General features: G+C 65.7%; 1 protein-coding gene across 3 annotated transcripts in view; it reads left to right on the forward strand.

The window, feature by feature from the left end:
• The first annotated feature begins 340 nt into the window (after positions 1-340).
• The window catches only part of PIEZO1 (piezo type mechanosensitive ion channel component 1 (Er blood group)), a 54,274-nt gene continuing 29,256 nt past the window's right edge, over positions 341-25,358 (forward strand). Inside the window, exon 1 of one of the 3 annotated variants that reach the window (XM_073795719.1) lies at positions 341-756. In XM_073795719.1, coding sequence (XP_073651820.1) covers positions 693-756 — 64 coding nt within the window. In that variant the 5' untranslated portion in view covers positions 341-692. Of the gene's footprint in view, positions 757-14,608; positions 14,664-25,358 lie in introns of those variants that run through there. The other 2 variants (XM_033846424.2, XM_073795718.1) reach the window with 2 other exon arrangements.

Here is a 25,358-nt window from a genome sequence, read left to right on the forward strand (position 1 = left end):
GTGCGGGGCGCAGAAGCGGGTGGCGTGCTGCCGCGGAAGCCCGGCGATAGGGACCCTTTCTTGAGCCCTCCGGACCGGAACCGCCGGGGGAGAAGCGGCCCCCGCCCGCCCCCACGCGACTCCGAGCGGCAGCGCCAAGGCTGTTGAGGGTGGAGGTCTTCTCGGGGAGTACGCCGCACGGGGGTCTCCGGTCCCCGCTGGCCGGCCCCGGCCGGGAGGGCTGGTGGGGGTCGCGGGCGGCACGGAGCGGCGGAGGGGTTGCCGGGGCGTGCCGGGCCGTCGGGGAGGCGCGGGGGCGGGCACGCCGGGAGGGCGGGGGGCCGAGCTTATAAAGGCCCGCGGGCGGGCTGAGGGAGGAGGGAGCTGCCGAGCCGCGTCCTGCCGTGGTCGGCTTCCGCGAGCTACCGAGAGCCGCGCGCTGCGCTCCGCCGCGGGGCAGGGCTGACACCGGGGCGAGCGCGGGCCCCAGCCGTCGGCACCGGCGGGCCGCGGTGGGCCCCGGCCCTAGGAGGAGGACCAGGAGGGCGCGGAGGCGCTCGTGTCCCCACAGACCAGCCGGGGTCCTGGCCGCTGCGCGCGGCACGTGCAGCGACCCGCCCTGTGCGCCATGCGCCGGCCGCGGCTCCCCAGCGCCGCCCTTTAGTGCCGCGGCGGCCGAGCGACCCCGGGCCGGCTCCACGGGCCCCTCGGGCATGGAGCCGCACGTGCTCGGCGCCGTCCTCTACTGGCTGCTGCTGCCCTTCGTGCTCCTGGCCGGTGAGTTGGGGAGTGCGCTGCGGGCTCTGGTCTGGGACGGGGTCTGCGTCCCCGCTCCCGGTTTCCGGCCCGGCCGCCCAGCGAGGCTGGCGGGGCGAGGACCGTGCGCGGGCGGGCGGGCGCGGAGATTCCCCGGGACGCGCGCGGCCCTGGGCGCCCACATTCCAGAAGCATGAGAGCGCCGGGGGGGCCGGGGCCCCGTCCCAGCGCCAGGCTGGGAGGGCGGCGGCGGGGTGGCGGGCAGATGGCACCCGGGCGCCCACAGGGGCGGGCAACGAGCGACCCCCGGAGAGGGCGGCTCGTGCCCACGCCCTGGGCGCTGAGAGAAGGGGCACGAGGGTAGGGGAATGTTGGCCCCTATGGGAGGGGCTGGGGCGTCGGTGAGGGGGGCACGAATCTCTTTTTCTCTTTCGTGTTTAAAAAAAAAAGCTCAAATTTGCATCACGACTTCCTGACCAATCTGGGAGAAGGCGGGCTTCCTGCCTGGAGCTGTTTCATCTGGAGCCTCCGGAGGCTCTAGCGTCGCTGTGCCCTGGGCTCGGCCACCCTCACTCTTCCCCTTCCCGTCCCCACCCCACAGCCGGACTAGGGCAGGCCCATGCTCTGGAAAACATAGTTGGGGTTCCTCCCTGCCGCCCTGGTGTCCTGGCTTAACTCCGCTGGGCTCTAGTGCTGCGAGAGGGGCGGGGCAGGCTGTGCCCTGGGCTGGGGGAGGGAATGCCCCGCAGAAGCTTCTGGTCTTGGTATCAGAGCTGAGGGCCCGCAACCTTGCTGCTTGCCGTGTCGTCGGCGCCCCTTCCCGGAAGCTGGTAGTTGTGGCTTTCGTTGCTCCATGGCCCTCCCCCTGTGCACCCCTCCTGGCCTCCCTGTGCCCGGGGCAGAGTGCCCGAGACTCATTTCACCCTTCACACGCCAGCCCTTGGCCCTCAGCTCCCTCCGCTGGGGCTGTCTCTACTGGGTGTGAGCTGGAAAGCGGTCTGATTAAATTAATTCGCGGAAACTTGGAACGGTTTGCAGTGTGAGTCTGCCTGTTGGGTGAAAATTTGTCCGACCGTGGTGGGTGTTGTTGGTGTTTTTATGCTGAAAGCCTTTCCAGAGCCTCTGAAATCGCTCCAGGTGGAATTTGCCAACTTCTGTTATAGGGAGGAGCGGGCTCCAGTGGGCTAGGAATGTGGGACCCCGAGCAGCCTGCCCTCGGCTCCCAGACAGACTGTGTTTTGATTTGTAGCAGAGGAAGGTGGTGAGACTTGGGAAAATTTTCAGGACAGGAATCAATGAAAACCATTGAGGTCAGGGAGGAGGGTCTGAGTCAGCCTTGCACGGACCGGACAGCCCGGGATGTGCTCGGGGGAGTGTGGGGCCCGTCGGCCTTTCTCCTCGTGCCTCTGGAGGGTAGACGTTAACAGGCTAGCAGAACAGACCCAGCTGGACGTGTGGCTCAGAAGCTGGTAAGCTTCTCAGAGGGGCAGGTGGGCCTCGGACGGCCCCGCAGCACACCTGCAGCCTCCTTAGGCTGTGAAGCCAGGAGGGGAATTGGGTAGGCCTGCGCGGTGGGCGCTCGCTCCTGAAGGGCGCGCCTCCCCACGTGGTGCAGTCTCCTCGTTCAGGGTCAGCAGACTTTTTCTGTGATGGGCTGGATAGTAAATATTTTCACATCGTGAGCTCTTCTGGTGTTTTTTCCAACCATTAAAAAATGTAAACACCACTCCTAGCTTGTGAGCTGTAGCAGAACAAGTGGTGGAGCCAGGCTCAGCCCCAGGGCCAGAGTTTGTTGACCCCGAGAATTAATCTGTGTTCTTCGGGCTGTTGCCTGTAACCCAAATGGGTGATATGGGCGGGGGGAGGGTAGGCCTCTCGGTCTGTGGATGCAGACGTGGCACTAGCTCAGGGTTCCCACCTGGGCTACATTGGAGTCACCTGAGAGCTTTTCGCATCCTGATGAATAATTCTTTGTGCACGTGGGCCGGCTTTCCTGTAAATCTAAAACTGTCCCCCAAATGAAGTCTGTTCATTCAAACCCTGGTACCCTGGCCATGCCCCGCATGGATCCTGTGTCTGGGTGCGGGGCTCGGCCTTCCACATTTTTTCTTGAGCTTTGTGGGAGGGTGACGTAGAGCCGGCCAGGAGCCCTGCGCAGTGACACCTGAGAGGCTGGAGGCCGGCTCTCGGGTCGGGCCGTGGGCGGCCCCTGAGGGAGCTCGCTGTGTGCTGCCGCCTTCTGAGCGCCCCGCGGTCTGTGGCGAGCTTTGGTAGCGTCGGTCAGTTCTGCGGTGTTTCCCAGTGAGTGGTCGGTGCTGGACGAGGCCGTCGGAGGGGATTGGTCAGACCTGTGCCTGTGCTGGCTCAGGCAGCGGCCGCAGTGAGGGTTTGGGTCATCCTGGGGTGCCCCTTGCCTCCCCAAATCCCACCTCCACCTCGTCACAGCAGAGACTCCCCAGCCCCCCACCCTGCCTCCCCGGGAAGGGTGACGGCCTTCGACGTCTCACCTGTGGTCCCTGCTGCCCTGGGGGTCAGGACCCAGAGCTGGAAGGTTCTAGAGAGACAGAACACTTTGTGATTCCCATGGAACGGGCCCCGCCCCGCGACTCTTGACCTAATGGGCCTCCCAAAAGCAGCACCGTAGCCCAAAGGCAGGTGGGTAGAAGGCAGTAACTGTATCACTGATAGGGAAACAAGGGCAGGGCGGCAACATGGCTTCCGCCTGCGGGATGGACGGGGCTCCCGGCCTCGTGGACACGCCTACTGCACGCCAGCGTCGTCACCTGCACCAGCCTGATTGTCACTGCCGTGTCACCGTTTAGAATGGGACACTTCCTCCTTTTCATCGTGTTTTCACCATCACCGTCTTAACACCCCTGTGAGGCGGGCAGGAAGGCAGTGCGAAGACGGAGGCCTGGGACAGCGGGGCCCTGTTAGAAACCCAGGCCCGAGACTTCCCTCCCAGCCCCCTGGTGGTGACACCCCGCGAGGCTCTCAGGCTGGCAGTGAGCCTGGGGCCGTCCCTTTCCGAGGCCCCCAGAGCTGAGGGTAGGTCTCGCGTTCATCTGCCGCCTTGTAGGGGAGACTCGGCCTCCTGCAGCCCCTCCGAGGACTGAATAAGTCGCAGGACTCAGATGCCTGGTTGACGGGACCCGAGGGCTCAGTGTGCGTGATCAGGGAAGGGGCTGGGGTCGGCCCAGGAGCCGAGGACGGGTCATCTGTGGTCATCTTGCAGGTGGCCATCCCACCAGCAGTCAGGCCAGCGGGAAGGGTCCTGCGGGGCAGTGTTGATGGGGGGGGCGGGGGTGACAAGCATCTCAGATCCTGTCCCTGGGACTGCTTTCTGGGCGGTGTCTCTCCCTCCAACACTTTCGGTTCTCAAAGGTGGAGAGGGAAAGGGGCCTGTCTGCTCTGAGCCCAACTGCAGGGGACTGCCTTCTGTGGCAGGGCCCCTACAGGGCTCGAGGGTATCCCCTGCTCCCCCTCCGCCCCACCAGCACAGTCTTTAGGGCCCAGTGTGAGCTGCCTCCTACAGGAAGCCACTTTTTTTTTTTTGCGGTACGCAGCCCTCTCACTGCTGTGGGCTCTCCCGTTGCGGCGGAGCACAGGCTCCGGACGCGCAGGCTCAGGGGCCATGGTTCACGGGCCCAGCCACTCCGCGGCATGTGGGATCTTCCCGCACCGGGGCACGAACCCGTGTCCCCTGCATCGGCAGGTGGGCTCTCAACCACTGTGCCACCAGGGAAGCCCAGGAAGCCACCCTTGACCACCCTGGTCCTCAGGAATCCCCTTTTCCTTAGAATTCAGTGAAGTCTTGTCTTCTTTGTTTTCGAAATAGAGAGACTTGTTTTGTTTTTAGATTCTTTCGTTTGTAGACTCTTTGCTTTGGTTACCAAAGCAATTTCCTTCTCCCCCGTGATGCTGACTCCAGGAGTTACAGAAGTGGGTCAGAAGTCCGCTGTGTCTGCTGCGCAGCGGCTGGAGCCTGAGGCTGTCTTCGGGGGGGGGGGGTCGATGCTCTGCACGTGAGCTCTGCCCCACTCCTGACCTTTGAACCCCTCTGAGTTAAGCCTGTTTTCTGGATGAGGAACCTGGGGCTTGGGGGACTAGAACGCAGGCGAGAAAGGATGAGTCTGGGGGTGAAATCTTCTCCTTCTCAGGGCAGGTGAGCCCCACGCCTGCTGGCGGGGTGGGAGAACCTGGGGTGGGAGGTCTTAGGGAGGAGAGGGCGAGGCTGGCCCTGCTGGAGGGGCTTCTGGGTGGCGCCAGCGTCTGTCCCGCTCTGAACCTGCCAGGCCCTCACCCCTCTGTCTGGGCCTCAGTTTCCTCGCCTGTAAACGAGACGATAAAAGCTTGAAGGCCGACCCCAGGTTTCTGATCGCTTGGTCCCTGGGTGGGGCAGGGCGGGACAGTCCTGGGGGGCCGAGTGGAAGAGCCGCCCACCACCAGGTCCTGAATGTGCAGAGATGCCCGCCGGCCACAGGCCGTTTCCAGGCGGGGAGGCGTGGCGTCCAGAGCCACCGGGCGTGACACCCGCCTGCTCAGATTCCTGTGCTCACGTGGGACGTTTCCCCAAGTTCATTCAAGCGTTCTCTCACCCAGGTCTCGTGGGACGGTGCTCCGGGCAGGCGCCTAGGTGCTGGTTCAGGGCCAGTGGCGGTGGGCGTGGGAGGGGCTGGGCCCATTCTCCTCTCTAATGGAGGCCGAGGTTTCCCTGACTGTATGGCGAGGTGTGGGTCCCCCGCAGCTCCCGGCACCTTGGTTCTGTAAGTGCGTTTGCCGTGTCTATTCACGCTGTGCTGAGCCCAGATGGGAAAGAAACGCAGTGCAGCCTGTGACGTCATACAGAACAAGGTCCAGGCTGGGCAGGGCTGGGGAGAGGTGGGCACCCAGCGGGACTCGTCTGCTGGAGGGAGAGAAGTTGTCAGCCAGGCCGGGGAGGGGGGCAGGGTGGCAGATCGAAGGCTCCGGACCAGTGCAGCCCCCCAGGGTCGGACCGCCTGTGGAAGGAGGCGAACAGGTGGCCTGGTAGCTGGGGGGCTCCCATCCCCTAGCGGTGGCCAGTCGGAGGGTTGGGTTGGAGAGGGCAGGGCAGTGCCGAGTGGACAGTCGGGCCGGAGGGACCTGAGGCTTGACACCCCTCCCCCCGTCCCCATTGTGATTCTTTGATTTAGTGTTAATTACACAAGTAACGTATGAATACTTGTCCTGAAACAGTGACGTTTTGGGTCAGATGAGATTAAGTTCTTTCTTCAACCCTTTCTTCCTGTCCTGAGAAGGAAGGCCCTGGTCAGTGGCTGGGGCCCAAGGTTGCCGTGTCCCCACCCGTGGGGTTAGGTGGCTGCGGGTCTTTGGGGCCCCGGCAGCGCCCCGCCCACCCTGACACGTGTGAGAGTGTTTCTTGGGGTGGCCCGGGGTCAGCAGCCTCTGCCCTGGAGAGGAGCCCGCGAGGCTGGGGCCTGGTGCCGCGGGCAGCCCTGCAGAAGCCGCCGACTGCGATGGGCATCGCCCGGCCCGGCCCAGCCGCCCGGTGCCGCCAGGGCACCCTCAGGCCGACGTGCGTGGCCCGCGCTTCCCTGCGCCGTCTCGGGCCTTTGCCGAGTGGGGCGGGTCAATTTTTCTGGTGTGTTTTAATAACATAATTATAGGGAGTATTTTTAGTTGCCTGTAACGGCCGACTGTTTACCAGGCTCCGACCTGCGCGCTGTTTTTCTCCGTGAGTATATATAGCCGGGCCTCTTCTCCTTCCCCGGGGCTCAGGCTAAAGAGGGAGCGTGGCCACCTCAGCTGCCTCCTGTGGTTTCCTTTGCCAGCGAACGGGCGGCTGAACCCGGCCCAGCGGCTTCCGCAGAGCGGGAGGGGTCTGGGGGCTGCTGTCCTCGAGAGCGGGTGGGGGGCCGGGGTGGGCGGGGCCTCTGTCCTGGGCTCTTAACCGCTGACCGCGTGGTGGGACGTGTCCCATGCAGGGAGCTGAGGCGGGAGGGACGCGCCTCTCAGGCCGCGTCCGGGCCCAGCTCCGACCCCGGCAGTGCCCAGGTGTGCTGCCCAGGCCCGTCCCCCCAGCGCTCCTCGCCTGCCCTGCCCTTCAGTGGCCTCCCGTGGATCCTCTGGGGAAAACAAGAGAACGCAACTGCTGTGCGCACACGTTCCTCGGGCCTGCAGAAGCAGCCGGTGGCCCGTGATTGTGGCCCGGACGGTGGCTGGGTCTGGATGGGCACAGCAGGAGCGGACACAGCCTGGCTCCCGGGCAGGGGCCTCACGGGCCTCAGGCCTGGGCCTTGGTCTCTCTCACCTCCTGGAACTGCCAGGGCCTGTGACCTGTGGCTGCCCCCAGTGACACCCCAGCCTCCCCTCGGGGCCCCAGGAACCTGTCTGCCTCCAGTCTCCCTCCCTCCCTCTCTCTCTCTCTCCCTCTCTCTCTGTCTCTCTGTCTCTCTCTCTCTCTCTCTCTCTCTCTCTCTCATCCACTGGATTTGTGATTATGGTTAAAACACCATTAGAAACAACACGTCATCATAACAGCATTAACAAGAGCTTTTCAAAGGGAAACTCAGCCGTCCATGCCGCTACCCCCAGCTCAGCTGTTTCGTCCTCCCCTCCCGTGGGTGGCCAGGGATCGTAGTGACCACGGGGCACGCCCAGGAGCTCTGAGGGGCTTCGTGCCGCGGGTACCTGTCTCCCCTGCTGGGGGGGTGTCCCTCGGCTGCTTCACGGAGGGGCAGGTCACCCTCACCGCCGAGGCGCCGGTCCCCGTGTGCCCGTTTGGGTGGCCGGTGCCGAGTGTCCTGGCCGCCTGGCCGCCACGTGGGCACACAGTGCTGCGTCGTCTACCTCAGTGTCCCCCCGTCCCCCAGCCCCCTGCAGCCTCCACCCATGTCCACAAGCATCACCCCCGGCCTGGACAGACGGGGGTCTCGGCACACCCAGCCCCAGGCTTCCTGCTCTGCGTCCAGATGCATCCCACAGCCAAGTGGCCTTCCCGGGACATCCGAGAGCTGCCCACGGGGCCCCCCTCAGGACGAGCCTCCACTCGCTTTCCGGCCTGCTGCCAGCAGCACATTCGCTCCTGGGGGGGGGGGCGCTAGTGGCTTTTCCATGTCACAGATGAGCACCCCGGGGGCAGAGTTCTCGCCCGTGACACTGCTGCCTCCCGGGAGCCCCGCCCCCACTCATGTCAGTGTCTGGGGTGACCCCCCCCCCCGCAGTTCCTGTGGCTGCGCCTCTTCCTCCACCAGCCTCCCGCTTCCATCTGGTCTCCCAGCTCCCCGAGCTTGTCCTTGCCCCAGAACCTGCCGGCTGTCCCCCTGCCACCGCCTCCTGTGGCTGCCCTCCTCCCTCGCAGACGCTCGGTCGCTCTGTCGCCTTCTACGCGTCACTCGCCCGGCAGACGTGTCTGGAGAACCTGCCTGTGCCAGGCCCTGCTGTAGGCTCTGGGGTCCCGACAGAGCCCCCAGGGGAGGACGGCACGGTCCACGCGTAGAGCTTTCCGCTGAGACGTCAGGCACTCAGAGTAAAGGGTTGGACCTTACGTGTTCTGTCTGCTGGGTTGACAGTCAGGCACATCTGTCCCCCTCCCCAAGCGAGATGGAGCTGTTTCTGCCGCCCGTTCACCCCCTCGACCCTGACTTCCTTCCCCAGGTCAGTTTTGCCTGCACTGGGGGGGTCCGTGCTCGAGGGACCACCGGGGTGTGTACTTCTGTGTCTGCTGCCTTCCGTGCCTTCCCGCCTCTGGGACGTGACGCTGTGTGTGTGCTGGTGGTTCCTTCTTTCTGGTGCTAAGGTCCCCTGGATGCACGGCCACGTTTGCTTATCTGATCACCTGTTGCGCCTGGCGGGTAGGCGCGAGGCTGCTAGCCGCGTGGCGTCTCCGCGGACACACACTTGAATCTCATTCACTTCTGGCCATGGGGTTGCTGGGTCACGGGCATCGCATGTTCCCGGCAAGGAAGCTTCGATCTGTCCTCCTGGTTGTCGTTTAGGGGACGCTCCGGGGCGTTCCACCCTCGCCGCGCGTGGTGTTGGCCTCTGATTTTTGCTGGTTCGGGGCGTGCGGTGGCATCTCCCGCGACCCCAGTCTTTGTTACCCTGATGCCAATGATGTTAAGCGCCTTGGACATCTTCTCTGGCACACATCTTTAGGACTCTTTCACCCGTTAAAAAAAACTGGACTGTTGGTCTTTTTATTTCTGCCTCTGGGGGTTCGCTGTGGACTCGAGATCGTAAGCTCTTTATCATAACCTGTTTGCACCGCACGTGGTTTTCCCTGCCTGCGGCTTCGATCCTAATTGTCTAATTTATGGTGTCCAGTTAAGAGCCAATCGTCTTCTTTATGGTGTCCAGTTAAGAGCAGGTGTTTTTTTTTTGTTTTTTTTTTTTGGCAGTACACGGGCCTCTCACTGTTGTGGCCTCTCCCGTTGCGGAGCACAGGCTCCGGGCGCGCAGGCTCAGCGGCCATGGCTCACGGGCTCAGCCGCTCCGCAGCATGTGGGATCTTCCCGGACCGGGACACGAACCCGCGTCCCCTGCATCGGCAGGCGGACTCTCAACCACTGCACCACCAGGGAAGCCCGAGCAGGTGTTTTTGATTCTAAGTCCTGTGAGCTCGGATGCTTCTGGCTGGGACGTCGTCTCCCGTGCCCCCGAGCTGGTGGCTGTGACCAGGTGCCTGGCTCATGGGGTCTCTGAGTGTTTCCTGGTGGGTGGGCCGCTCCGCTCGCTGGGCTGGGCCTTCCCACTTCCTCCCTGCCCTGCCCGTCCCATCCCATCCTGTCCCATCCCAGCCCTCCCCTTCCCTCCTCTGCTGCCTGCCCAGCCCTCTGCCCGCTCTCAGCTCTCCTCTGGGGCCTCTGTCCCACTGTCTGCAGGCTCTTGTCCTGGTGTCGCTCCTGCGGTGGGACCGTCACTCTGCCCTTCCACGTGGCCCCCCCTGGGCTGCCTGTTGAATGAAGCGGGTTCCTTTCGGCCTCTGCAGAGACGGTCCCAGTCTCCAGACCCCCGTTGCTGTGGTTCCCGGGGACGCAGTGACCATCTCTGTGCTCACCTGCTTTCCCTTCTGACTGTGCCCCTCAGGATAAGCTCCCCGGAGTCAGACCCCGAGTCCCAGGACAGGACAGACTCGCTGTCGGACGCACACCTGGTGGTTTAGCAAGTGCAGCCTCACCCGAGTGGGCACAGCCAGGCCCTGGCGTGTAACGTCCTGTGTGACGCCCCCGGGAGGCCTGTGCGGTCTCCCCGGCAGACGAGCCGCCTGCGGTCCTCGGGGCCTGTCCGCGTCCAGTCCGGCTCCCTCCTCTCTCCTGCGGCGGCTCAGCTTAGCACACGCTCCGTGCTCACACGCCCAGCTCGACAGACACACGCTTGGCCCGTGTCTCCGCTCCGTGCGGGAGGCACCCGCCTGGGTCCTCTCCACCCTTGCTGGCGGGGTGGTGCCTCTTTGTCCCTCGGCCCTCGTTTCCTCGTCACTGTCACTGCAGCTTGGCCACTGCCCGGTCCTGTGGGTGGGAAGTGGACAGAGGCAGAAGCTGTGACAAGCGGGCACTGCCCGAGGCCCCGTGGGTGCCGAGCCCTGCCTGTGACACCCCCTTCCCACTGCAGGAACGTCCCACACCTTATCAGCTGGTGCACACCGCCCCAGCCGGGGAGCGATGGCCAGGCTGGGCCCTAATCTCTGGAGGTCAGGAGCGGGGTGACGCAGGGACGGTGGCCTGAGGCTCCACGAGGGCCCAGGAATGGCACCGAGGGGCCCGTCGGGAGGGCAGCCTTGCCCTGTGACCCCAGGAGGATGGGATTAGCGTTGAAGCAGCGCTGGCACGTTGTCTGGCCTGGCAGCAGCTCCCCTCGGGGTCCTGGACGCTGGGGATGGTGGTGGGCTCTGGGTCCTATGTCCCTGTGTCCCGCTCAGGAAGCCGGGGCCGCTGGGCGCCGGATGGCCAGGACCTCCTCTTCCCCTGGAGGCGGCCCCGTTGGGCCTTCCGCCGCTGCCCCATCTGACTCTAGCCCTCTTAGGATCTGGGGCCTCCGGGGGGGCCTTCCTTCCCGTCCTGTCCCCGGTCCCCGGGTTGTGGCCACGCAGGCAGGGAGGGAGCCTGTGCTCCGCTCACCAGGTGGCTCCCCTCCCACCTCACCCTCCACCCGTCCACCTGTCCACCTTTCTTCTTGGAGCGAGGCCCCTCGTTCCCCTCCCCGTCGCCTCCCTTGCCCCACAAACCCTGGGAGGGCTGTGCTGTGCCCCTGTCCGCCCCCCTCCTTGGGAGAGCGAGGGATGAAGGGCTGGAGGCCGAGAGTGGCTTGCAGGGGTGGACAGGAGGGCACTCTCCTCTGAGGGCCCACGCGGACTTGAGCCCAGCTGGGAGGAGACCCCTGGCCCTCAAGGGCCAGAGCGGGCACGAGGCAGATGGAGGGGTAACCCTCCAGAGGAGGCTGCAGGAAGCTTCTGGGCTCACCAGCTCCATCGCATTCCAGAGCCTGAGACACTTCCAGGCATCCCGGGACGGGGCCCGCTTGTGTCTTCCGGAGGCATTGGAGGCCTGCAGGGGGCTGGGGGGCGCTGAGGACCTTGAGAGGAAGGGGCCACGCGGGCAGGGGTGGGGGCTGCCAAGGGTCACCCCGCTGAGCCGGAGGAGGCGGCTGGGCACTGGCCCCCCGAGGGGAGAGGAGCTGGAGGCCCTCCTCCCGGCTCTCTCCTCGGCGTGTCTGCAGGTGGGCGGGGCCTCGTGCTGTGAGTGCGGCCTCTCTGCGGGTGGGCGGGGCCTCGTGCTGTGAGTGCGGCTGCCAGGGGCTAGGCTCCGCCGGTTATTAGTAACTTGAGGCCGGTTTCCTCGCTGCGCTGTGTCCTCTCTGGTGGCTCCCGCAGTGACTGGGCCACAGGAGCCCAGGTGGCTTTCCTAGTCTCCGGGCCATAGGGCACATCACGGCTTCCTCCCTTGCCACAGGGCAGGGGCTCCAGGGTTCCCGTCCCTTCTTCCCTGTTCTGAACACAGACCTAGCACAGCAGCTCCTGGAGACACGAGATGCCGGACCCCAGGTAGTGGGGCGGTCATGCCAGCAGCCGTGCTCAGAATCCAACCTCCTGCCAGGATGGTTCCGGGGCTTCGGGGTGTTTATAAATGGGAATTTGGACATCGTCACCCCCTGTGTCACGTCCGTGCATCCTCGCCCTGCTTGGTCCTGTTCTGTGCACGGGCGGGGGGGGGCGCCCACTGGGGCTCCCTGGGACCTCAGGTGGTTTCTGCCCCGTCCTGAGCACTGTCCCTGGGCTGCTCCAAGGTGCTGCTGTGTCGGGATCCAGGCTCCAGGGTGTATGGCCTCTGTGTGCCCAGCACCTGCCGGGCTGTGAAAGCCTTCAGGACCTGTGGTTTGGGGCCACACGCTGGGCCGGCAGGTGTCCTTGGAGCAGAGCAGTGGGATGGGAAATCTCCCAGGCCAAGTCTCTGTCACGTTTCCTCTCCCGGCATCGAGCTGGGCCTCCTGGCTCTGCTGCTGGGCCTCCTGGGGAAAGGGGCTCAGCCTCTCTCAGCCTTGGACGCTTCACCTTTAGAAGGGGGACACACGCTGTGCAGGGAGGCCGTCCGGAGCAGAGCTGGGGGTGCAGCCAGGCGCCCAGCACCCGCCCTTCCATCCCCGGGGCCTCTCTGCACCCCAGTTGTCTTCATCTCTAGTTGTGAGATTAGCACCTGTCCTGCTTGGCCTCGTGGCCCTTGGGGTGACCCTCCAGGTGACATGGGTGGAAATACTTTGTAAAGTGGCCCTGAGTGCGAGGCGGCCGTGCTGCTGCTCCCACACCCCTGGGCGCATCTCGAGAAGCCTGGCCACCCAGCACGTTAATCAAGGCACCCTAAAGCCCTGGGACACGGTGGTGGCCTCACCGGGGGGGGGAATTTGGGGCAGAGATGTTCAGTGGCTTGGTAATGTCGAGAGCTGAGGGGGGCGCGGCAGGGTGAGGACACCTTGCTCAGGTGAGCGCAGTGATGGACCCTGCCAGGTCTGGCTGAGTCATGGCGGCCGGGCGCTCCCGCAGGACAGCAGCACCGCCTGGCCCACCCTGAGCTGTTGGTAGGAAGGGAGTGGTGGGGCAGATGCGTGGCCTGGGGCCCTGGGGCGCTGGTCGTTTCCTGGTGCTGCCCCGAGGAGTCCCGTGTGACTCGGCCTGGCCTCTGAGGCGGTGGCACAGAGAATCGCAGCCCAGAGAAGCCGAGCCAGTTCCAGGCCCCACGCTGGAAAGCACAGGAGCCAGCTGGGCCGTGACCCGTCCAGGGAGGGTGGGCATGTGGTTGGCATCAGGGCACAGAAGGACGGGATGCTCTGGGCGTCAGGTTCCTGCTGGGGCTCCCACTGTGAGGGTGGAATCGTGTGTGTGGCGGTCAGGAGGGCCCCCAGCCAGGGGGCGTGTCTGCAGGGGGGCATCCCTGGCCTCGGGAGCCCCTCCGGGTAGAGGGACACTGGCGGGGCACGGGGAGCTGGTGTCTGTGGGCCTGCTGGGCGCCGGGGGACCCTCACTGGTCTCCCGGCATCGGCTGCGGCAGCTGGACGAGGCGCGAGAACCCTGCGGCCTGTCCGTGTGTAGCAGGGACGCCTGGGGGTCCTCCCCTGAGGTGACCAGAGCCTGCACGCTCCCAGAGGCTCAGCCCTGACCCTTGGGAGCAGCGGTGGGAGGTGTGCTGAGGCCTGCTTCTGGTCCCAGGGCCCCTGGGCTGTGGGCAGGTGGCCTCAGGTGGGCGGCCACGGGCTCTCCCTGTTGCTGGAGAACGCTCAGCTGTGGAGTACCCTCGAGCCAGCCGCTGAGTGTATGGGCCTGGTGTCCCTGCTGCACGGGGCGGGGGCAGTGGGGGGCAGAGGCCCCCGGAGGGCGTGCAGAGCCTGAGTCCTGTGGCCACAGGCTGCCGGGCCCAGGAACGCGTCCTCTCCGTTCGGGGCGTCCCTGGCACCTTGTGACCTGCCCATTGTGGACGGCAGCCCCGAGGTGACAGCTGCCCCTGTGCTGATGGCCGAGGCCTTCTGGGAGCTGGGCCGACTGAGGCTGGGGGCGGTGGACGGGAGCCGGCCGGGAGGGAGGGCACCGGCTCCGCCTCGAGCCTCGTGGGGGCCTGTTTGTCGTGTCGCTCGGGACCCCCGCGATGTGTGCCGCTTGCTTTGCTGTCAGGAGTCGGATTGGTTTTCCAGAAACGCCGGATGTGGTGGGCGAGAGGCAGTGTTTGCCGCCCCTCTTTTTCCAGGAACTGAACGTATGGCCTGCCCCATCCCCACCTGCCTGCGCTCTCTGCTCTTAAGTGGCTGCTCCTCCTCTCGTCTGGGGAGCTGACCCCACCACCAGGGGCCCGTGGGGACGCTCGGCCGCGTGGTCCGGGAGCCGGACGGGTGGGGGCCATACCTCGAGGGTCACTCTGGGCCTGCGATGCTGGACTGAGCCTGGGTGATGGCGTGGCCTCGGCCCCTCCCCTGGCAGCACGGACCCTCAGGGGCTCGAGCCTCCATCTGGAGGGTCCATCGCCCGCAGGAGGTGGTAGAGAGCTAGGCCGGGGCTGAGGGGCAGGCCTGCGTGCGCGGGGAGGGGTGTGAGCCTCGCGGCTAGTTTAGGGAAGAGCCCGGTGGTGCCGGAGCCGTGGGCACGGCCGGGGGTCCCGTTAGGGAGCGTGGGTTTGTTCCGCGGGTGACAGAGCTGAGCTCCATCCCTAGAGGACCATTGGAGGAAGCCGTTGCTTCCTGGCTGCAGGGGAGAGGCTGCCCCGTGGTGAAGGGCCCGGCTCCGTCTCTCGCTGGCTGAGTGTCCTTGGCTGGTGGCCTGCGGGGACCTCCCTCCCCCAGCACAGTCCCTGCTCCGTGGGCCGACAGCTCCGAACGACCAGCCTGGGCAGGGCGGTTGTGTCTGTCCTGGCGCCCTGGCTGAGAGCTGATGGCGTTGCACTGGCGGGATCTGAGAGCGGCGAGCGGAGGTGGGCAGGGTGCCGGCAACGCCGATTCCCCCCGCCCCAGCCCCTTCTCGGCAGGCTTGGGGACCGTGCCTCGGGAAGCTTCAAAGCGGAATTAAGAGGGGAGAGAGCCCCAGACCTGCTTAGTCCTGTCAGGTGGGCTGCCGGGGGACTCTGGGTTCTGGTCTCTCGGGAGTCAGGAGGGACCGAGACGGGCTCACGGAAGCCCGGGCGAGGGTGGCATCTCTGTGGCGGACATGGGGCGAAGCCCAGGGCGCCCAAGGCTGCTTTTGTAACCTTTGCGGCCCAACAGACCACAGCTGCAGGCCTGGATGCCCCCGGAAATGGCCCCAGGTGGGATTCCAGAGCCCAGAGGTGGCTCTTTCCTGGAAGGATATCCTGAAATTCATGAGCGTTTTTTCTCAAGGAGGGGATGGTGAACAAAGGACAGTGCAGCTGAGTGGGTGAAGTTAAATCTGGTAAGACGTGCACTGGCAGGAGAAACGTGTTAGAGCTGAACCACGGTAACAGGAGGAGTAGAACTGCTTGCTAATGATTTCTGTGCTTCTCTGCATCTAAAAAGTTCTGAAAAGGAAAGTGAATGTTCTGTGAGCGGGTCAGCAACCTTTCCTGCCAAGGGGAAATGGCGGCCCACTCCTGGCTTGATGCAGCCGGAGTTCAAGCCTGGGGTGCACCCTGCCACCGCCCCCCCACCCCCCTGCCGTCTTGCCCCTGGGAGTGGGTGCTCAGAGTGGCATGAGCTGCGTCCCTGCTCCGGGGGCGCTGGTGTCTGTTGGCGGGGGCAGGGGGGGCAGGCTGAGCCGCCCTGCCCAGGCTGGTTGTTATAGGAGCAGACAGTGTTGATTTTTCCCTAGGTCACCGTGCACTTGCTGAGTTTCCAGAGCCCGTGTGGGGCCCCCGACACCCTTTCTGCCCCAGCCCTGCAGCCACCTGGGCCCAGAGCTCAGAGGCGGGTGGGCCAGCCTGCGGTTCACAGTGCGGGAGCCTGAAAGCAGGTGGACCAGCCAGGGTTCTCCAGAGAAACAGCCAATAAGAGGTGGACAGGTGGATGGAATAAGAGATGGACAGATGGATGGGGTGTCTTCCATGGCCGCCTGTGCACAGACGAGAGGGAGGGCGGGAGAGACAGAGAAAGCAAGGAGATTCGTTTTAAGGAACTGGCTCGGGCAATTGTGAGACCAGTCTGAAATCTGCAAGGGGCCCAGCAGGCTGGCAGCTCGGGCAAGCCTTGATGTTGCAATCTGGAGTCCACATTGCCAGGGAGCTGGAGCATTCCTTCTTCCTGGGGGCCTCAGACTTTGCTGTAAGGCTTTCCTCCGACTGGCCGCACCTCTGGGAGGGTGTCCACCGTCCCCCAGTGCCTGCTGGACGTGGAAGTCCCATGTAAGGCTGACTGAACAGGCCGACGCGGGATGAAGCACCCGCCGGCCCGAAGGCCCCTCAGAGCAGCTCCTGGCCCACCTGCCCCTTGGGGAGAGCAGTGCTGGTGTGCTGGTCGCACCTCCAAGCTCTCGGGCAGACCCCTGAGCTCAGTGCCCTCACCCGAGGGAAGAGAGCAGGCAGGTTCTCCCAGGGCAGGGCTGCCCCCGCTGCTCCCTGCCGTCGGCACCCGCTCCGGCCCACGTTCGTGGGGTGCCTTCTGGGGTCACTGCTGCGCTGGGGCGGGCGTCTGCTGGGGAGCAAGATGGTCGTGGGGCAGGCGCCCATGAATGTCCCCTTTCTCCCAGGGGGCCCTGACACTGTCTACTGCTGACACGCACGGGTGACCAGAGCCTCCTTCCTAAACGCCCAGGCAGGGACGCCCTCCCCACCCCAGCTCCCGTGTTCCTGGGGAGGGCAGGGATCTGAAGGGGCCTGCGGACCCGCCCCCACCTGCCAGCCAGAGGTGGCCCGGTGGCATTCCTCCCCTCCCTAGGTGCTGGGAAGGGCCCTAGAGAGCGGGGCGGGCTGTGACCAGGCTCTGGGGCTCTTTGCGCCATCCAGACCAGACAGGCGGAGGGACTCGGGGCGCTGCGGGCCAGCTGAGTCACAGGGTGGGGCTCTGAGGCAGCACCCCACCCTCCAGTCCCGGGCCAGAGCTGGCGGCAGACTGGAGCGCCAGACTGGGCACCCGCGTTTGGAAAGGTGGCCCTAGCCTCGGTGGCTGCTGGAAGGTGACGCAGCCCGGGCTCTTCAGAAGCCTTGTGGCCTCGGGCCCGGCTACTGTGGGCCGGCCTTAAAGCGGACGCTGCCTCCAGGTGGAGGGGGGTGGGTGCAGGACGCGGGGGAATGCAGGTCCTTGTCCCCCCCAGGGGAGGTCTGGGTGGCACTGTCGGGCTGGACGCCCTGTGTCGGGCGCGGCTGTGGCAGGGGTCCCACGCATCATCACCTTGCTGCTCCTTCTAAGCTGGGAGGACCGCGCACCTGCGTCCTTCCAGGCCCAGGTAGCCTTCCGTCGGCAGGGCACGTCCGCCGGGGCCGCGTCACAGCACGCGGGTCTGGGCAAGCCTGGGACCTGCGTCGCCGCCAGATCCCCAGGGGACGCCGCTGGGGTGGCCTGGGAACCCCGCTAGGAGGACCGCGGGTCTGTAGGAGGGGTTACGCCGCGTCTTGTCGCACGGAGAGCTTTTGGGAAGACGTGTGGGCTGCTGGCTGGAGGGCCCTGGGAGGGTGCAGCCCGCGCGTACCTCCGAGCCGTGGAAGCAGCACCGGCCCCGCGCCTCCCGCGGCTTCGCGTCGCCTTCCGAGTCCCCTCGCGATGCCCGAGGCTGCGGAGGCCCTGGACGGGGTCTGTGTGAGGGGTGCTGGTGGCCGAGGCTCCCCGAGGCCCAGGTGGGCAGTGTGGGTGGCGAGGCCCGAGTCCTGGGTCCGGAGGGCCCCCCTCCCCCTCATTTCCGGCGCTGCGGGCGGGGCGTCTCGAGGGGCCCCACGGTGTCGACTAGCATGGAGTTCGGGGTGGGCGTGGCCCCGGGTCACGAGCGTCCTTGTTTACGCAGCGCTGAACGCCCGGGCCGCTGTCCCGTCACCACGTGTGTTTCTGTCTGCGTCCCCCAGACGGGCAGCCTTGTTGCGGGGCACGCGGACACTCTGGTTGTCGGGGGCCACTCGTCTGTCCCCGGGGAGCTGGGGGACGGGGGTCGGGGAAAGAGCAGGTGGAACGCGGCTGCGTGGGGCTGGTGTGCCGAGGAGCCAGTCAGCGCTCGGTTGCCGCGAGGGCAGCGGGGCTCTGGAGGGCCTGATGTCCGCACGGGCACCCCGGCTGGACCCTTTGTGCCTCAGTTTCCCCGTCTGACAGGTGGCCAGCAGGAGCCCCTCGCTGGCACAGAGCCCGGGTCGGGCGTGGCGGCGCTCACGGGGGTCCAGTGGGGTCTGCTCCTCACGTTCTGGGGGTGCGGCTCAGCTGGGAGCCCCTTTCCTGGAGGCTGGAGGGGGTCCTGCCTGTCCCTGGGACGTCTTGGAGGCAGGGGTCCGGGAGGGCGGGGGCAGCACAGGGCTGACCCACGTGGAGAGGCCAAGGGTGCCAGTTTCCCCCCGTGTGGCAGGAGGGCTCCCCGTGCTGGGCGCTGGCCTTGGGGACATGGGCCGCTGTCACCTGCTCACTGTGGCCCTCTGTGCATCCCAGGTTTGGCCCGTCTCAGCCAGGCCCTGAGCTCTAGGTGGCCTGGGGAAAGGGCGTGTTGTCAAACCGCATCGGCCGGAGATGGGGAGGGGCGTGTCTGCACGCTGTCCCCTTACCCGTCAGCCTGCAGAGACTCTGAGTGAGGCCTCCTGGGGCTTCCCTGGTGGCGCAGTGGTTAAGAATCCGCCTGCCAACGCAGGGGACACGGGTTCCAACCCTGGTCTGGGAAGATCCCACGTGCCGCGGAGCAACTAAGCCCGTGCGCCACAACTGCTGAGCCTGCGAGCCACAACTACTGAAGCCCGCGTGCCTAGAGCTTGTGCTCTGCAACAGGAGAAGCCACGGCAATGAGAAGCCCGCACACCGCAACAAAGACCCAGTGCAGCCAAAAATAAATAAATAAATTTAGGAAGAAGAGGGAGGCCTCCTCGTGTTCTGGGAGGCGGGGAGTGGGCGGCGGTCCCTGACCCTCTGTGGAATGCGGGCTCCACCCCTGGCCTGGAATCCAGCCTCTCCATTGTGGAGGCCGACGTGGTTTGGGAGCCCTGATCCTCCAGGGGAGCGAGCAGAGGCCAAATACCGCAAATACCGGCAGCTCCAAACACAGGGCCCGGAGCGCTGTTTCCCGGGGAAGCCCTGTGGGCCCTGGCCTGGGGGAGCTGGCTGAGGGTCCTCAGGGGAGGCCGAGTCCTGGGGGATGGGGTCTGAGCAGCCTCGAGGGGAGAGGCACCGAAGGGCCTCCCCTGCGTCTCCCCGGTGGAGCAGGGGCTGCCGTGGGGCCTGTGGACGGCCCTTGAGGCCCACGCCTGACCCCCAGAGCGGCTTTCTCCGCAGCCCCCCACCCCGGCCTGGCCGCCCGGCCCGCCGGGCCTGGGCAGTGCTGGTTGAAAGCTCAGGCTCAGGTCTTCACGTCCCACCTGCTTCACCTGCCAGTCACCTCAGGGGCCATCCCCCACCCCCACCCCAGTCTGAACGGCCGCAGCGGTACCAGCCTGGCCCGTGTGGCACGTCTTGGGCAATGCTGGTGCTGTTGGGAGCCCCCCCTGAGATGTGGTTCAGCCCCTTCCCCTGTGTTTGGTCCACGGCGGCCACCAGGTCCCCTTGGCCCTGGGCAGTCGCCATGCTTCCCAGAGCCCGTGCTGCAGGGAGGGGACCAGCCGCCTGCGCCTGCTCTGTGCAGTCAGGGAGTCGTGCAGCCACGTTGCCCGGACACCGTACCCGCTAAACCTGAACGCGGCGGCAGGTAAACCCTCCGCCTGCACCTGGGGGCCCCAGGCTGCTGGTGGGGCTCCACGTAGGTGACACAGCGTCCCATGGCCGCCCCTGATCCCTCGCTCCGTCCTGTCCAGCCCCGTCCGCACGAGCCTGCATCCGTGTCTGTGGCCTCCGATCTCCTGTGGGAGGAAGGGGATTCCCGTGAAGGTCGCTGAGGTCCTTTGTAGGCCTGTCCTTCCCGTGGCACCCGGAGCCGGCTGCCCCTCCTGCCCTGCGGCGTGGTCCCACCCGAGACCGCCCGTGCAGGGAGCCCCGAATGGCTGCGTGCAGCCCTCAGCTGGCCGGGCGGGACGGGGTCTCGGGCAGGCACGTGCTGCACGGACCGTGAGGGGCAGGTGGCGGTCAACGGAGGGAGCGCAGCCGAATGGCCTGCCGTCTCGGCCGCAGGCGGGTCTGGGCGGCGGGGCCCCTTAGCGCCCCTCCCCCAGCCTTCCGTGGGCTCTCCGAGGGGCCCTGAGATGCCAGCCCGTGCTGGCCCCGGCCACAGCGCTTGTCCCGAGGGTAGGGGTGCGTGGGGTGGGCCGTCGGCTGACCTCCCCAGCCTTCCCCTTCCAGAAAGCTGGGTCTGATCTAGCCCTTGGTCTCCTCTGGGTCTGGGCCTGGAGGGCGGGGGTGTGGCAGGTGTGGCCACCGCGTCCTGTGGGTGCTGCCGTGGGAGCTGCGAGGCCCGGCTGCCTGTGCGGACGGCAGGGGACGGCTGGTGCCACTGGGCGCTCCCGCTGCCACGTCTGTCCTCTTCCTCCATCGCCCGCCCGCCCGCCCCTGGCAGAAGCAAGCAGGGAAGTGTTTATGGGTTTCTCCTCGAAGCCAAATAAGGCAGAGTGAACAAGGTGGCTGGAGATGCGGCGGGCTGGGGTCGCGTGGGGGCAGCCAGGCTCACACGGGACCCCCGCCCTGGCAGCTGCCCTGGCCTGGCAGCCTTCCCCTGGGGTCTCTGAGCCTCCGGGTTGCGCCTGGCCCTGCCCAGAGGAGCTTCACCCAGCTGGTGGAGAGGCAGGCCCGAGGATGCCCGTTGGTGGGTCAGGGGAGCCCGGGCCTAGCCCTGCCGCTGCCCCGGCGCCTGGGGGCTCAGATGCCTCATGTCCTCCCAGCCTCCTGCCCGGTCTGTGGAAGGGCAGCCTGGTCCTGGTGGCCCGACCGCCCTGTGGTGTGTTCCCCCTGGTCTTCCCCTCTCGGTCAGTTCACCGTACCCGACCCCAGTTACACGTGAGAACCTTCCCCCCCCCCCCAGTGAAGAAGGAAGCCTCCCAGGTAGGGCCGAGCCCCTCCCACACAGGTAAACACTGGCTCTGCTTAGAGTGGCTCTTCCGCGCGTTTTTGACATTCACACGTGTGTGTCTGTTCTCATTTAAGTTTTTTTTTTTAATTTATTTATTTTACTTATTTATTTTTTGGCTGCATCGGGTCTTCATTGCTGCACACAGGCTTTCTCTAGCTGTGGCGAGCGGGGGCTACACTTCGTTGCGGTGTGTGGGCTTCTCATTGCGGTGGCTTCTCTTGTTGTGGAGCATGGGCTCTAGGCGCGCGGGCTTCAGTAGTTGTGGCACGCAGGCTTCAGTAGTTGTGGCGCACGGGCTTTGTTGCTCTGCAGCATGTGGGATCTTCCCAGACCAGGGCTAGAACCCGTGTCCCCTCCATTGGCAGGCGGAATCTTAACCACCGCGCCACCAGGGAAGTCCCTCATTTAAGTTTTACACAAGAGGCGTGGCAGTGGGCGTGGCTGGCCATGACTTGTGTCCTCCAACAGGGCCTTGGAGGTTGGTGAGTTCTCTCTGCTACCTGCCGGACACCGTTTCCATGGCAGCATTTCCCTGAGCGGGAGTGGTTATGACCCCTCCCACCCAACAGCTGGGGAAACTGAGGCCCAGAGGGGCCCGCGTCTCCTGCAGGGCTGGGCCTCCAGCCGTTTCACAGGTGGGGAGACTGAGGCTGGGATGAGTTCCGTGGCCCCTGGCCCGGGCTCTTTGCCACTGAGCCGCCTCCTTCCAGAAGCTCTTCCCAAGCACTCAGCCCATGGCCCTCCTCCCCGTGACCCCGAGCCAGGGCCCAGCAAGAAGAGGAGGAAGGGGCCGGTGAGCTGCAGTAGCCCCTGGACTCTGGGCCCCACGCCCTGCCACCCTCCACCCCGTTTTTCCATGTGCCATGGCCTTGGCCGCCCTGCAAGGGGCCTGGCTGTCCTCCAGCCTGGTGGGAGGGCGGGCAGCTCTGCCAGGGCCCTGGTTTCCCAGAGCTGACCCTGCAGACCTGCTACTCCTGGACCAGCCCCCCCGCCACCGCTGCATCTGTCCCCCGCAGACTGTCCTGTAGGGCTGGTTCGGCAGCGCCTGGGGCTGACCCTCACCCACCCACTTCTGCTCTCTGGGCCACCTAGACCCACACCATTTCTGGGGGGCGTCAGCCCCCCTCGCTCAGTTTCCTCATCTGCAAAGTACAGGCGACAGTCGTGCCCCTCGCGGGTGCTGGGCAGTCATGGCGGCCGTGGTGCGTCCCCCCCAGTCCTGGCCTCTCCCTAGGTCTCTCCCAGGCCCACTGTCCTTTCATCTCTGATGCTGACGCAGGCCTGGCATGACCTCTGAGCCTTCTCGTGCTGCCCCTGCAAGCCTCTGGGGTCCCCCGCCCGCGCTGGCCTGTGGGTCCCACTGGCCGATGGCGTGGTGCTCAGGCTGGCCTCCTGTGTGTCCCGGGGCTTCCCCGCATGGGGCTAGAACACCCCTCGGAGGGTCGAGGTGAGGGCCCCGAGGGTGCGTGAACAGCTGCCCATCCGTCCCACAGCCCTTCACGCTGGCACGCCTTCCCCCACTTCACAGGTGGGGAAACTGAGGCTCGGGGCGGGCGGCCTCCTCAAACTCCCTCGGGAGGACGGGCCTCGTGTCCTCTTCTCCCACCCGGTGCAGGCCAGCCTTGGGGTGACGTCACGGCACCGCGGGTGCACCTGGGGGCTTCGACGTCTGGCCGCCCCCCTCCCCACAGGCCCCCCATCTTCCTGCAGGCCGGGCCGTGGTGTCCAGCTCTGTGTGGAAGGAACGTCCCGGGTGTTTGTAACCTCCACGCCGGCCTCCCTGCCCTCCCTTCCTGGCTGGGCACCAACTGAGACCAGGGGTCACTTTCCCCATCTGCAGGACCAGGCTGTGATGTGCTGGGTGAGGGTCTCTGAAGGGTTACACATGCAGGCAGGGGCGGGGCGGCCTTTCCTGCCCGGCAGGCAGCCCTGCTGGCTTTCCCTCTGCCCTCACCCCATCCTATTGTTCCTGGCTCAGGAAAAGTCATATTTCCCCCATGAGGTCACCAGCCACGGGCCGCTCTGATGGGGAGGTGGGAGCTGCCTGGGCAGAGCAGGCCTGTCCCCCTCCTCAGGACGTCCCCACCGCCTCTCCACCTGAGCGTCCTCCCCCTCTGCGGGAGCCTGGGGCTGCCCCAAACCTCCTCTGGCCTTCCCTGAGCCTTAGCCGGCCCTCGAGGCCAAATGCAATGCCACCTCCTCCAGGTGGCCTGCTCAGATGCCCTGAGCCTCCTAGTCACGCAGAGTCACAGTGAGGCCAGGTCCCCGAGGGCTAGGTGTGGAGCCAGGAGTCTGGACCCAAGTCCTCACTCTCCCAGCACGGAAGCCCTTCTGCTGTGGAAACCTGATTCCCCCTCTGAACAGGGGAGAACTCGGCTCAGCTCCCCGTTTAGAGCCCTGTTTGCCTCTGCTCCCTGCTCCCGTGCTGGCCCCGGGCCACTGTTCGCTCTGCTGGCCTCTTACCCTGTCCCCAGGCCCTGATAACAGGCAGGGGAGGTGGGCTGGGCATGTGACCCTGGCCCCGGGTGACCCGGCTGGGGGCCAGCGGGCCCAGCTGTCCTGGCTCACGTCCCCTGGGTCAGCGTCCGGTGCCAGCCGCGCTCCTGGCCACCCCGTGGCCTCTGTTTCCTCATCTGTGTTGGAGGCGCTCGCGTCCCAGGCCGCGCTCATCCTGTCTCTGCCCTCTGTGTCTAATGAATGAATGACTGAGGGGCCGTTGTCGCCCCTCCAGGGCAGGCCCTGTGCGGGCTCTGGCGCCCGGCGACCCTCCCAGGGTGGGGCAGTGCCTGGCAGCGCCCACCTGGGGCTGACGTGCTGTCCGTCGTCCGTGTCCCCTGCCCCCCCCACCCCGTCGTCCCACGCGCTCCCCCGCCCCCTCTGACGCTTCATCTCTGATTTCCTGCTTTTGGCCGATGGAGCTTCTAGATTCTTTTCCTCCTGCTTGGGCTGGGGCTGGGGAGGGGCCGGAGGCCCGGCTCCACTGGCTGCAGGCTGCGGGGCTCTGGCTGGCCCCTGCCCCTCCAGTTCTGGGCTCTGAGATCCTTCGCTGATTTCTGGGGCCGTTTGTTCTTTTATTTTGGTAAAATACACATAAGGTAAAATTTACCATCTTAACCATTTTATTTATTTATCATTATTAACTTTGGGGGCCACGCCACGCAGCATGCGGGGATCTTAGTTCCCCGACCAGATATCGAGCCTGTGGCCCCTGCAGTGGAAGCGCAGGGTCTTACCCACTGGACCGCCAGGGAAGCCCCTTAACCATTTTTTTTTTTTTTTTTTTTTTTTTTGCGGTACGCGGGCCTCTCACTGCTGTGGCCTCTCCCGTTGCGGAGCACAGGGTCCGGACGCGCAGGCTCAGCGGCCATGGCTCACTGGCCCAGCTGCTCCGCGGCATGTGGGATCTTCCCGGACCGGCGCACGAACCCGTGTCGCCTGCATCGGCAGGCGGACTCTTGACCACTGCGCCACCAGGGAAGCCCCTTTAACCATTTTTGAGTGTATGGTTCCGTGGCATTAAGTACATTCTCGGTATGGTGCAACCGTCACCACCACCTCTGGAACTTTGCATCCTCCAGGACTGAAACCCTCATCTGGGAAGCGCTAGTTCCGTCTCCGCGTCCTGGGTCAGTGTCAGTGTCAGAGCCAGGCCTCCGGGAGCTTCCCCAGGACCCGCACCGCGTGCGCCTCCCCGTCACGGGCTAGTGAACGCCGTGGCTGGTGCGGTGTGCTGTTCAGCTCTGGTGTCCCGGGCGGATCAGAACAGGGCAGAGAACTGCAGCATGTGCCCTCAGGAGAAAGCTACCTGGATGGCTGGGTGGGCGGCACCGCCTGGCTGGCACTGTGGAAGGAGAGGGGCAGAGCCCAGCAGGCTGCAAAGCGCAGCTCTGGGAAACAAAGGAACTCACAAGCCTTTGCCGTAGATGCAGTTCCCTCCGGCCTCTTGGCCCAGATCAGGTCGATTTGTTTGTTTTTACGAAAACGTGTATTTGTGGAAAAGCTTTAGGTTTCGAGTTGAGCTGTTGGCTGTGGCAGGTGTACATGTGGAGGGGGGCGGCTTAGCTCTAGGGGTGCTCCGGGCAGTGGGGGGGCGCGGCAGCAGCCAGAAAGGAAGGCGGCCTGACCAGAGCTCGGGACCGCGGCGCTGGCCGTGTGGCGCTCTGGGCTTCCTTATTGCTGGGGTGATGGGGGGCTTGAGGAGACGGTGGGAAGGGGCTGAACACCCCACCTGGCCCTGCCACCTGCTCCGGGGAGATTGTCTGCATAGCTGAGTCCGTGGCCAGGTTCAGGTCGGCTTGTTCTGGCCCAGGCCGTCCAGACGGCTGCGAAGTGGCCGTCGAGCCATTGCTGGCCTCACGGTCCACACCTGGGGGTCTGAGGGGTGGAGCGCGGAGGTGGGATATCGACCCCCTCTTGGAGACCCGATCGGGGTGGGCTTCTACCCCGTGCAGCTCTGCTCCATCACGATGACTGGGCCCTGAGGCTGGGCTGTCCGCGGGGGCTGGGGGTCGGATCCGTGGTGGACACTGGCGCCCACAGCCGACTG

The sequence above is a fragment of the Tursiops truncatus genome, chromosome 19 (genome assembly GCF_011762595.2).
Source record: "Tursiops truncatus isolate mTurTru1 chromosome 19, mTurTru1.mat.Y, whole genome shotgun sequence".
Lineage (NCBI taxonomy): Eukaryota > Metazoa > Chordata > Mammalia > Artiodactyla > Delphinidae > Tursiops > Tursiops truncatus.